At 56.4% G+C, this 12,451-nt stretch overlaps 1 protein-coding gene across 2 annotated transcripts in view; it reads left to right on the top strand.

Annotated features, from left to right (window-relative positions):
* SOGA1 (suppressor of glucose, autophagy associated 1) overlaps positions 1–12,451 on the top strand; it is a 28,768-nt gene that overhangs the window by 4,199 nt on the left and 12,118 nt on the right. For both annotated transcript variants that reach the window (XM_054391921.1, XM_054391920.1), the window contains exons 2-4: positions 5,904–6,128; positions 9,554–9,712; positions 12,375–12,437. In XM_054391921.1, coding sequence (XP_054247896.1) covers positions 5,904–6,128; positions 9,554–9,712; positions 12,375–12,437 — 447 coding nt within the window. The remainder of the gene's footprint in view (positions 1–5,903; positions 6,129–9,553; positions 9,713–12,374; positions 12,438–12,451) is intronic.

Below are 12,451 nucleotides of genomic sequence, written 5' to 3'. Positions count from 1 at the left end.
TCTGGTGTGTTTTGAAAGAAAAATGAGCATTAATTTTTTTTTGAGGGGGAGGGGGAGGGTTTTGGCAACGTTTTGGCATGAGCCAGACGTGCGTGGTGCTACTACACCCATTGGATGCGCTCTGGGAGTTGGAGCTTCCCAGCAGAGCCCAGCACAGCTTCTCCAGCAGTGCCAGCTCACGTTGCATCTCTGCTCAGCTGCCATGATCAAATGCATGTCTTGAAGCACCCTTCACCCATTTCTCATTGCGACCCCAATTTTGGCAAGGCTCTGCCTTCCTCCTCCCGCGTTGGGTGTGTTGCCTGGGCTGGTGCCTCCTCCTGCCCCTGCTTTCGGGTGGGTGCACCTGCTGTGAGCGCCATGAGTGGGGGTATTCCAAGTGTTGCCCCAAAAAGGGCTGTTCCTCACGAGTGGCTCAGGAGGAGGTGGCTCGGGTGTCCTTGTCCCGTCTCGCTGTTGCTGAGCCGTGCGATGGAGAGCAGCTCCCGGCCCTGCTCAGTGGGCTGGAAAATGTGAGATGCGATACGGCAGCAGCTGCGGAGGGACAGGAGACAAAGAGTGGGCACGGGAGAGGGCTTGGAGCGAGGGGAGGGGATGCCTGCAAAGCCTTTCCTCTCCTCTCCATGGGAAGAGGCTTAGGCAAGAGCCATGGAACACTGAAAGCAGTCCTGTCCTCCTCCTGCTCCCTGCCCTGCGTCCCTCAGGGTTCTTGTGCATTTCCCAGCTCCACAGAGAAGTGCAGGGGTGGGTGGATGCCTCGTTTCCCTCCAGGCAAACAGGGACATCACTGAGAGCATCCCAGAGACTGGTGTGTATGCCACCAGCAAGGGCCTCCTGAGAGCATCCCTCAGGGGCACTGAGGTCTGTGGGGGGAACCTGAATGTTGTGTCTGGGCAGCTTGGTTGGTAATTGATCCGAGCTCTGCTGCTGCTGCTCAGGTCCTGTCTGGCCACAGGGGCAAGAACCAGTCTTGGGGGTCCCAGTAGCAGCAGGCAGAGCCAGGGTGCAGGGCTCTGCTATGTATCACCCCACCAGCAGCCACCCTGGAAGGAGCTTTGCAGCCTCTTGTGTTTTGGATGCTGCATGGCATGGGTCGGGCTGCAGAGACTGCCCAGCTGCTTGTCTGTTAATTTATGGGGACAGGTGTAAAGCTGTGAAATGCTGGGTGTTCCCCACTGCTGAGTGGGAGCTGGCATGCCTGCCAGGGACAGGGCTCAGCTCGCAGGCTGCCACACTGAGCTGCAGCATGGCACGGAGGGAAAGGTGACTGATGTTTGCTGTCAGAGTGGGGCTAGAGCTGGTGTCACTTGGATGACAAACACGCCTAAAGAAGCTCCTGATGTGCTGCATGGGTGTGCCTCCCCCATCCTTCACCCCACTGCACCCCAGCACAGGCTCGGGGTGCGCTGCATTTGCTGGCATCCTCTTGCTGGCAGGGGATGTGCCTGGGCACCTCTATCCTCTGACTTTGTTTTTTTTTTTCCTTAGGAGATTCTAGCATAATTCCCTCTCCTGTCTGGCAGGGGCTCAGACTTAATTGGAAGCTGCTGCTTTTGTCCTGTAATCTGGGAGGAAGCAGTGCTTGTTGCTCCTGGCTGTAATCCCCATCATTGCCTGAGGGATCGAGGGCTCTTCCGTGGGCACTCGCGCTGCCAGCGCTGCCCAGTGCTGCCCAGCGCTCCACACAAAGGCCTCGCTGCAAAACAGACAGCAGCTTCTATCCACTCTCCACCTTGGCGTCTGACACTGAGGTCTGGAGGGTGTAGGCAGGGCTGTGCTCCCCCCCACAAAGGGCTGCCTGGATCCTGCAGGCAGGCGACTGCTGCTTGGCTGTGCCCCAGAAGCTGGTGCTGCCAGTGCTGGGGGTGCTGCCAGCAGCACCACAGCAGCCATGTCGTGATGTGCATGATCCTGGGTTGTATCCATTGCTGCTTTCTGCTTCTAAAAGGGAGTGGATCCTGCTGAGAAACTGCGGGTCCCTAGCTCTGCTCCAAGCTTGCTGTGTTCCTGCAGGAGCCTAAATCAGCTGTAGCTCCCCTTGGGCAGGAGATCCAGGGGGGGTTAACTCTTCTGCTGCAACGCACAACGGGTCTGATCTGATCTGTATTTTAAAGTGTGTTCTGCCATCCTCTCTGGTCTCCCTCCTGCCATGTCACCGTTCAGACCTCTAGCCCTTTCCAGCTCAGCCCTTTCCAGCTCATGCCCTCCCTGGGGGAGATGATGTCCTGTAGGTGTATGAACATGGCTGCAACTGTTGCCTTCTCCTGCTCTGATAACACCATGGGGGGTTTTCTGAACTGGAATCAGGTGGTTGGCATCCCACCTTGCTGCTTCTTAGCTTCCCTAATAACCTCCCCAGGGAGAGACAGTGTCTCTGAGGCTTGCTGAAGGTGTACTTTGTCTTTTGGGTACTTTTGTTAGGTGTAACCTGGGCTCCTGCCAGCACAAACGGTGTGTTTGCTTCTGTGCACCGTTGCCCTTTGGGCATTGAAAGAAGTCTCTGGACTGCAGGTCCCCAGGGTCTTTTCCAAGACATAAAAACCCTGTGGAACCTTTTCTGCTGCAGAGATGGGTTGAGCAGGGGGGCAGCAGTGAAGGAGCAAATAATCCCGGAGGAAGGAGATGCTGAGCAGCCCGCGGGTGTGGTCGTGGTGGAGAAAAGTCATTTATCTCATCCTCAGTGTTGCCCACCTCGTTTCACACTTTGTTTAGCCACACTTAATGGTGCTTCATACTTGCAAAGCCAGCCCTGAATCTGGGGTGTTTCTAGGGTGTTCCTCTCTACTCCTGGCTTCTCTAGCACTTTTATTTTGCAGAGGTGAGTCATCAGCTCCAGAAAAGGTGGGGATGCAAAGGGGGAGGCTCAGCAGCCATCACAGACCCCTGAAGCTGTTGGGACACCTTGGTGCACCTCATGTATTTATTTCCCTCCAGGCACCCAGGGACTGTTCTGCCCACCGCAGCCCGGCTGCAGAGGGGGTCAGCTTTGCCATCCTAAGATCTCTTCCAGTTTGCTGGCATTTTTCTGCTCTCCCATCCTAATCCAGTTACTAGGGCTTAGTGGCACGGATTGCCTCCAAGGGACAAGCTGGGGCGGGCTGTGTGGCTCTGCTGGGCTGTGGCTGCTTGAAAGGTTTGTTGGTGTTAGGGGATGCGAGCGAATTCATGCTGCTGCAGTGAGGGAGAGGCATCAGTTTCCCAGCCCTGCTCCCCGCAGGAGCACCCAGCAAGGGAGCAGCTCAGGGCTGTGCTGCCAGGCTCTGCCCAGCAGCAGCTCAGGCCAGCCATGGCCTCCCCCAAAATAACGGTTGCTACAACCCAAAGCATAAACAAGCAGGAGCTCTCAGCACGGCAAGCCCAGGCTTCCTTCCAGCCAATGTAAGGTTTGCTTGGGCTTTTTCCAAGGTCCCTGCTCCCTGCCCTGCTCAACTGCTGGCTGGGGATGTCCTGTGGCAAACAGAAGCCAGGATGGTCAGCACTGGAGCAGGACACAGGCTGCCCCTCGCAGCTCTGCAGTCACATTCAAGCCATGACTGAGGTTGTTTCCCTGCACCCCAATGCTTGCCTGCAGTGTTCAATGAAAGCTCCCAAGGAACAGGTCCCATAGACCAGCTCTCAAGAAACAGGTCCCATAAACCAGCTCCCCAGGCTGGTTTGGCTTTCAGGGGTTTTGCTGGTGTCCCCAGGGCTATGGCACTGCCCTGTGGCATCAGCAGTGATGGTGGTTGGTTTCCATGGGGTTCTGCACCCTGGGGTGCATCTCAGGGCTGTCTGCCAGCACGTGCTGTTTGTCCCTGGTGGGTGTCACACCTTAGCTGTCTGGGGAGGTGTTTCTGAAATGTGCCTGCAGTGATGCCCCTTATTGGGATGATCTCTGGCTGTCCCTGGAGCATCCCAGATGCCCATCTCTGTGCCTCGGGGCTGTTTCTGCCCTGCTGTTGTGCTCAAGACCCGCCAGTGAGAAGCAGAGCAGTGGAGGGTGGCAGGACACTGGTGGCCACAGTACTGCTGGGCTCTGCCAGCCTGGGCTGGGAGATAATCCAGGATTGTCTAATTGACGTCCCTTCTTTGTCATTGAGTGTTTATAGCCAACAGTGAGCCACTGTGACTTGTCCTTGCAGCTGCCACCCCCCCCCTCCTCAGGCTCAGCTTTGCTTTTGGGGGGAATTCTTGCAGCTGGGGCTTTGTCCAGGCTGGGCAAGCAGGGTGGCAAAGTGTGCCAGCTCCTGTCAGAACCAGCATGGTGCTGCTGGCTCAGGCTGTCATGGGCGATGTTGGGAGCAGTGGGGTCCTGTCCCCCTCTAGCTGGGCTGAATCAGGGATGTGCACTCCCTATTGTTTGTGCCAGCTCCTTGTCTTGTCCCATGCTGTGCTGTGGTGCCAGGCATCAGCATGAGCCCCTCACCCCTCAGGTGGCAGTGATGGCAGGTGGTTAGTGGTGGGGTTTTTTTGGCAGAAGAGATGTTCAGTCCTGTCCCAGGTCCACCAGATCTTGCTGGGGAGAACAGCTGGCATGATGGCTGCAGTGTTTGCTGTGTGTTTCCCAGGAACCAGAGGGGACAATCCTTGAGTACCTCTGGTGGCCAGAGCCCTGAACTGGGGCTGTTGCAGGGGGTCCCACAGTGGTTGTGTGCTGCAGACCTGGAGGCTTTGGGCTGGTGCTGGTGTTAGTAGGATGTTCCCCCTGGCCCTGCTGTGACAGTGACACCAGAGGCTTTGCTGGGCTGGGGGAGGTTTATCACCATGAGACTGGGGAGGGGTGGAAGGGAGGACCCAGCCCAGCAGTTGCTGCTTGGTGGTGAAACAAAGGACAGCCTCTGTTCCCTGGCACTGTTGGCATCCCTGCATTGCATTGTCCTCACCTGCCATCTCGCCCTTCCCTCGCCTGCCTCCCTGACACATTTCTTGCCAAAGCCGACCTACATTTTCCTTGCCGTGGCTGCCGCCTGTGCTGCTCCTGCAGCTCCTCTCCCTCCCCCACCTTCCTCTTTCTTCTACCACAAATATTTATAGGCGCCCATGTTGGCTGTGTCCCATCCCTACATGGCTGCCTCGGGGGTGGGTGGTGGTACCCAGCTGGCTCTGAGCCCAAAAAGCTCAGATGAGACGAGGATGGGACTTGACCCAAAAGGGGGAGAAAGTCTGGGAAAATTGGTTGTGGGGTGAAAAAAGTAAGTCTGTGAAAATGGCTGGTGGGGTGAAAATCTGTGAAAATTGGTTGTGGGCTGAAAGTAAGTCTGTGAAAATGGCTGGTGGGGTTAAAGTTTGTGAAAATTGGTTGTGGGGTGAAAGTGAGTCTGTGAAAATGGCTGGTGGGGTGAAAATCTGTGAAAATTGGTTGTGGGGTGAAAGTAAGTCTGTGAAAATGGCTGGTGGGGTGAAAATCTGTGAAAATTGGTTGTGGGGTGAAAGTGAGTCTGTGAAAATGGCTGGTGGGGTGAAAATCTGTGAAAATTGGTTGTGGGGTGAAAGTGAGTCTGTGAAAATGGCTGGTGGGATGAAAATCTGTGAAAATTGGTTGTGGGGTGAAAGTGAGTCTGTGAAAATGGCTGGTGGGATGAAAATCTGTGAAAATTGGTTGTGGGGTGAAAGTGAGTCTGTGAAAATGGCTGGTGGGATGAAAATCTGTGAAAATTGGTTGTGGGGTGAAAGTGAGTCTGTGAAAATGGCTGGTGGGATGAAAATCTGTGAAAATTGGTTGTGGGGTGAAAGTGAGTCTGTGAAAATGGCTGGTGGGGTGAAAGTCAGTCTGAAAATGGCTGGAGGGGTGAAAGTCAGCCTGTGAAAATGGCTGGAGGATGGAGGAGGGCAGGGGAGCCGTGGCAGAGAGGTGTCGCAGCAGGAGGAGAAGGGAGAACAAGCAGCGGGGTCAGTCCCCTCCTTGACACCCCATCTCCCTGCAGGATGAGATCGAGGAGCTGCGTGCCGAGATGCTGGAGATGAGGGATGTCTACATGGAGGAGGACGTGTACCAGCTGCAGGAGCTGCGGCAGCAGCTGGACCAGGCCAGCAAGACCTGCCGCATCCTGCAGTACCGGCTGCGCAAGGCCGAGCGCCGCAGCCTGCGCGTCGCCCAGACCGGCCAGGTGGACGGAGAGCTCATCCACAGCCTCGAGCAGGACGTCAAGGTCAGGCCCCAGCTCCCTCAGAGTGGGGTGGGTTTTGGTTTGGTTTTTTGGGGGGGGGTGTTTGAAAATTTCCCCCCTGCCCCTCCGTTAAATTTTGCCAGACCAGCTCAGTTGGAAGCAGATGAAGCTGTATTTACAAAGCGAAACTACCATCTGCAATGAAATGCGATGAATGTGTACAAAATAGACAATATTTACATCCAGGTATTTACAATTGATAAACAGCACAAGAATTCCCCCTGGACAACGCAGGGGAGCTAATAGCTTCCCCTTCCCTGCTCTCTGCCCTCTTGACCACGACAGGGGGAGAGAAAGAGCAGAGAGCGTTGTTTTGTTAGTACTTAGCCAAAACAAAGCAATGCAGCCAAGGTCAGCAAAGAGCCAGCAGAAGCCCCAGCCAGAGTGAGGAGGCCAAAAAGACAGTTTACAGATCTAAGTTTTTTGTTATCTCTCCAATGGGATTGTTTAGAACTTAGCATTATTTTTCTTTTTTACACCCAGTTGTGATTTATTTACATTCTACCTGCCACTTTCTGTTCCAAGATCTCTGGAAAAATTTTCTAGGCATAGCCTGAAACTACCACGTGGTGAGATGTGGCCACGGTGGATGGTGAGGCAGAAGGGAGCTGCAGGGAAGGTTGTGGTGCAGGGAGCTCTGCTGGGTGGTGCTGTTTAATGATGAAGGGAGTGGATCTTCTTCCTTAGGAGGAGAGCCTCAGGGAGCTGAGGGCTCTTCAGCTTGGAGAGGAGGAGCCTGAGGGGTGACCTCATTCATGTTGATAAAGATGTGCAGGGTGAGTGCCAAAAGGATGGAGCCAGGCTCTGCTGGGTGATGCCCAATGACAGCACAAAGGGCAATGGTGGAAGCTGAGGCATAGGAAGTTCCATGAAAATAGGAGGAAGAATTATTTCCCTGTGAGGGTGACAGAGCCCTGGAACAAGCTGCCCAGGGGGGTTGTGGAGTCGAGATATTCAAAACCTGCCTGGATGAGTTCCTGTGTGACCTGCTCTAGGTGATGCTGCTGTGGCAGGGGACTTGGACTGGATGATCTCTTGAGGTCTCTTCCAGCCCCTGACATTCTGTGATTCGTTATGGGGTCACTAATGGTGATTCCCCACCAGTGGTGGTGATGATGAAGTGGGGAGCAGCACCTCCAGCTCACACATGGTGTGGGGGAGTATTGGGGCTGAAGAGGACCAGTGTTGATCAAGGATTGAGTCTTGCAGTGCCATATGCAAGGTTCATCCTGTGCAGACTGTGTGCCGTGGGACTGAGCTCCCTTGTCCTGCACTGATGGGAGCAGGATGTGGCCACCACTGTGAGTTGCTGGAGCAGCACAATCAAACAGGGAGGGAGCATGAGGACCAGGACCCTGGGACGGCTCTTCTCAGCCCTCAGGGAAGCCTTGCAGAGCCTCCAGCGTTGTGGCAGGCAGGCTGGGGCAGTTCTGAGGGGTGATGTCACCTCGCCAGCTGCTGGCCCTCGAGGAGCTGCTGGTGCCAGTGAGTGTTTGCTGAGGGCTCTTGCTGACGTGGCTGCTGCCAGGAGCGGGGACTGGTGGCAGCTGGAGACGGCTCGGTGGGGACAGGCAGCAGCTCAAGGAGTGACTTAGCTTTTTGAGCAGAAACCAGCTGGGCCCACAGCTGAGATGTGCCACAAGCCCAGCAGCCTGCATTGGGGTGCTGCTGCCAAACACATTCCCCTCCAGCTTACCTCTTTCTGGGAAACAAAGTGCAGCCCATCCTTGGGGGGAACAGGAGGTGAACCCCATGTCCTGAGCTCCCTAGCCCTGTAGTGGGGCCTGCTGCTGCCAACACAGTGCTGGTAGCCCAGGCTTGGGGGTGTTAAGAACAATGTGACCAGCAGCCCAAAGATGTTCCTCTCCATGTCTACTCTGCTCTAGGGAGGCAGTGTTTGGAGGACTGGGTCCAGCTCTGGGCTCCCCAGTTCAAGAGAGACAGGAAACTGCTGGAGGGAGTCCAGCAGAGGCTACAAAGATGCTGAGGGGCCTGGAGGAGGAAAGGCTGAGAGCCCTGGGGCTGTTGAGTCTGGAGAAGAGCAGCCTGAGCTGAGCAAAAGGGTGGAGGGCAAGAGGATGGGGCCAGTCACTTTTCAGTGGTGCCCAGCAACAGGACAAGGGGCACCAGGCACAAACTGGAACCCAGAAGGTTCCATCTGAACATGAAGAGAAACTTCCTTGTTGTGAGAGTGCTGGAGCCCTGGAGCAAGCTGCCCAGAGAGACTGTGGAGTCGCCTTTGGAGAGATTCCAAACCCACCTGGACATTGTGATCCTGGGCAACCTGCTGTGCGAGACCCTGCTTTAGCCAGCAGAGTTGGATCACCTCCAGAGGCCACCTTCTAGGATTCTGTGACCAGGGAGCTGGGCACAGTTTTTCTCTTCTGTCAGATGCAGGAGTGAACACTTCATGCTGTTAAAGTCTCTTTACACCAGAGACTGCTCTCACAGGGATCTGGAGAGAGGAGGCTCTGGGGTGTGCCCAGGATGGATGAAGGTTCCCTGCTGCCCTCACCCCGGGGCAGCTGCTGGTTTTCCTGTAAGGTGATGCCCAGCTCACCTTATGCCCATCTGCTCTTTCACCTGGCTGGCACAGCTGCTGCCTGCAGTGAGAGGCTGCCTGCTCCAGTGCTGCCCAACAACTTCTCCAGCCTTGCTGGGGCATTTCCAGCCTCATGGTGTAGGAAAAAAAAGTATGAATTGTTAGGGTTGGAAAGGACCTCAAGGATCATCCAGTTCCAAGCCCCCTGCCATGGGCAGGGACACCTCACACTACAGCAGGTTGCTCACAGCCACATCCAGCCTGGCTTTGAAAACCCCCAGGGATGAGGCTTCCACCACCTCCCTGAGCAACCTGTGCCAGTCTCTCACCACCCTCATGGGGAAGAATTTCTTCCTAACACTTAGTCTGAATCTACCCATTTCTATTTTTGTTCCATTCCCTCCAGTCCTATCACTCCCTGATACCCTAAAAATTCTTCCCCAGCTTTCTTGTAGCCCCCTTCAGATACTAGAAGGTAACAAGAAGGTGTCCTTGGAGCCTTCTCCTCTCCAGACTGAACAGCCCCAACTCTCTCAATCTATCTTCACAAGAGAGGTGCTCCAGCCCTGTGATCATCCTCATGGCCCTTCTCTCAACACGTTCCAGCATCCCACAGCATCATGTCAGGGCTGGAGAAGGCAGGGTTTGGGCAGGGGATGGGGATGTGCAGCTGGTGAAGGGGGAAGAGCAGTCACTGCATGTGATTAAGGGGACACACACAGAGGCCAGGCTGTCACCCAGCACAGTGTCTGCTCCAGAGGGTCTCAGTAACAGCCTGATCACCCCTGCATGAGGACTAGAGGTGCGCAGTCCCAGCCCTGTGCACATTGTACCCAGCCTGGTGACAGCCCCATCGTGTCCCTAGGTGGCCAAGGATGTCTCTGTGCGGCTCCACAATGAGCTGGAGGTGGTGGAGAAGAAGAGGATCAGGCTGGAGGAGGAGAACGAGGACCTGCGCCAGCGGCTCATTGAGACAGAGCTGGCCAAGCAGGTGGTGCAGAACGAGATGGACAAGCTCCGAGAGGTGAGGGGGACGTGGGAGCAGGGACTGGGAGGTGTCCCCAAGGCTCTGTTCATAGCAGGTGTCCTGGCCCTGCATGGGGGATCTCCCTTCCCTGCTTGCTTCGCTGAAACCCGAACCCTGCTGCAGATGCTTGTGAAACCTGAGCAGTGCCTGCCTCCCTCCCTGTGGGCCGGCTCTGCCCCATCCCCGGGGGGGGCTGTGGGACTTCCCTCTGCACTAAGAGCCACTTTATATGTCCTCAGCCACTTGCTCACCCAGGCCACCTGAGCCCAGTTCCCACTGGCCAATGGTCTGAATGATGTGTGGAGTCCACTTTGTCCCTGGCCCAGTGCCTGGTGCTGGCTGCATCATGACTGCATGCTGCTGGTTCACATCGGGCTGAGCCGTGGGGCTGCATGGCAGTGGTGTCCCACCAGTGTCCCAGGAGTGTGCCAGTGGTGTCATGGCAGCATCCTGGTGGTGCTGCAGAGCTGGGGGGGTGCACAGCCCCCTCGGTGTCCTGGGACCTGTCCTGCGTGTCCCTGGTGCATGTGTCCAGGGCACTCTGTGCCATGCCAGCTTTGGGACCAGCTCCTGGCCAGGAGCGGTGCTGCCCTCAGTGACAGGAAAGGACTCCCAGTGACAGCCTGGGCTTGTGATCCCTTGCAGCCCTTGTAACCTACTTCCCTACTGCCCAGGATGCTGTGGGTCCCCAGGGAGCCTCAGGAAGCATCACTGACTGAGCAGTCAGGGCAGTGCCTGGGAGAAGATGTGGTGGCAGAGCTGGGGCCCTGCTCCCACCAAGCGTGGGGACACGACACAGGGAGGGCTCTCTCTACCCCCAGCCACGCTCCCCTGTGGGGCAGGGCAGGGAGCCAGAGCGTGGCTTGGCATCTCGAGGAGCACCTGCTTAATGGTGAGGCCATCTCTTGGCAAGTGACAGGAGCTGGCTGTGGTCACACCCATGCCTTCTGCAGCCTCCTTCTATGTGGGGTGGCAGTGAGCAGTGCTACCCCAGAGGAGGGGTCTCGTCCCTCCACTGCACAGCCTCCTCTAGCAGGTGTGGAATGGGTTCCCTGCAGCCAGCCAGCACAGGCTGAACAACAAACAGCAGCTCTGGGAGCCATGCTGCACAGCTCTGGAGCTTGCAAAGCAGGCTGAGAAAATGGGTGGGTGCTCAGTGCCCAGGGACCTGAGCACCAGCTGCTGCCCTGCCCTGGCAGAAGGTTGTGGGGCAGGATACAGCCCCTCTCTGCAGCTTCCTGAGCCCAAAGAGGATACTGCTGGCTGGCACCAGGGATGGAAAAGCTCCAAGCACAGCTCCCCTGAGCACAGGGATGCTGTGTCTCCAGGCTTGCAAGGGCACTGGGGTTACTCAGTGATTGCAGAGCACTAATTGGACAGAGGAGTGAGTTAACAGCCCTCCTCCACCTCCTCCCTGCTGCTGGAGGGCTCAGAGCCTAGCAGAGCTTGTTATCAGCCAAGACAAGGTGGAGCTCTGCAGGGCTGGCTCACCCCTTAGGGCTGATTATTTCTCCCTTCTCAGAGGTTTCTGCCATAATTGTCAGGATGGGCAAGTCATCCCCAAAAGTGTGTGGGTTTGCACCTCCAGCTCTACCCCAGCTCTATCTGCTGGAGTGCAGGAGAGGAGTGGGACTGGTATTGGTACCCCATGCCAAGCCTGCTGTGTCAAGCTGCACTCTGATGGGGCTCTTGGGCATGGCCACCCCAAGGGTTGCACCCAAGGTGGAGCAGTGACAGCCACCATCTGACCTCAGGTGCTGTGTTTGGGGCTGCTCAGGGCTGGGTGATGCCCTTTGCCAGCCCTGCTCCCCAGCATGCTGGGGGTGAGGGATGCCAACGTGGCACAGCCAGCCCCTGGGGGAGGCTCTGCAGCAAGAGCAGCAGCTCCAGCAATGGTCATGTCCTTAATAGGAAAGCCTGGAGCCCAGCACCTTGGCACAGGCAGCAGCTTACATTTCACAGCTGCTTTCTTTGGCTGCTGGGCCTCAGCACCAGCCTGGAAATAGGTCCAGAGCAGGCACTTGGATCAGCCAGCGTTCATGGGGGGCTGCATGGATGTTCTTGAGGGTTTTCCCCTATCTCCCCTCCAGGGCTAACTGGTCCTGCTTTGAGCAGCCACTTTTTTCCCACTTCCAGTCTCCCTCATTGCTCCATCTGGCCTCTTCATCTCCCAGCTGTCCTCATGCCTGGAGGTTCTCCCTTTTGTCCCCAGAGACCCTGAGGGCAGTCAGCATCATCCTGCTGAGGAGCAATCCCCATAGCTGAGTGACAGGCACATGTCCCTTGCTTGGGGAAGAGGTGATGGGGAACTTCCTCATCTGCTGCTCCCACAGTGGGATGTCCCTGAGAGCCATCCCTTTGGCCTGGGGCTTGGATTCCTTGACAGGACCATGACTCAGCCTCTCCACAGCTCATTTCCTGCTCTCTCACTGCTTGCTTGCCTGCAGGGGGAATTTCTGGGCAAAGCCCATGATGTGATGCTTGCCAGTCCAGTTCCCCCGAAGTAAAGGGCCTGAGCCCACTGGGGCTCTGCTGTTTCTCTGGGGTTCACAAGTGGCTGAAGGAGTTTAGCATCAATGTCCATCCACACTGAGTGTGTCTGTCTGTGCCAGGGTGCTGTGCCATGGCTGTGGGTAACAGCTTGCTCTTCTCCCTGCAGAATTCCCTGAAGAAAAGAGGGTCTCGCTCCATTGGGAAGGCTGACAAGAAGCCATCAGTGCAGGTATCAGTGCCAAC

Source organism: Indicator indicator, chromosome 24 (assembly GCF_027791375.1).
Source record: "Indicator indicator isolate 239-I01 chromosome 24, UM_Iind_1.1, whole genome shotgun sequence".
In the NCBI taxonomy this organism is placed as follows: Eukaryota; Metazoa; Chordata; class Aves; order Piciformes; family Indicatoridae; genus Indicator; species Indicator indicator.
This window is presented reverse-complemented; position numbering and strand designations above follow the sequence as displayed.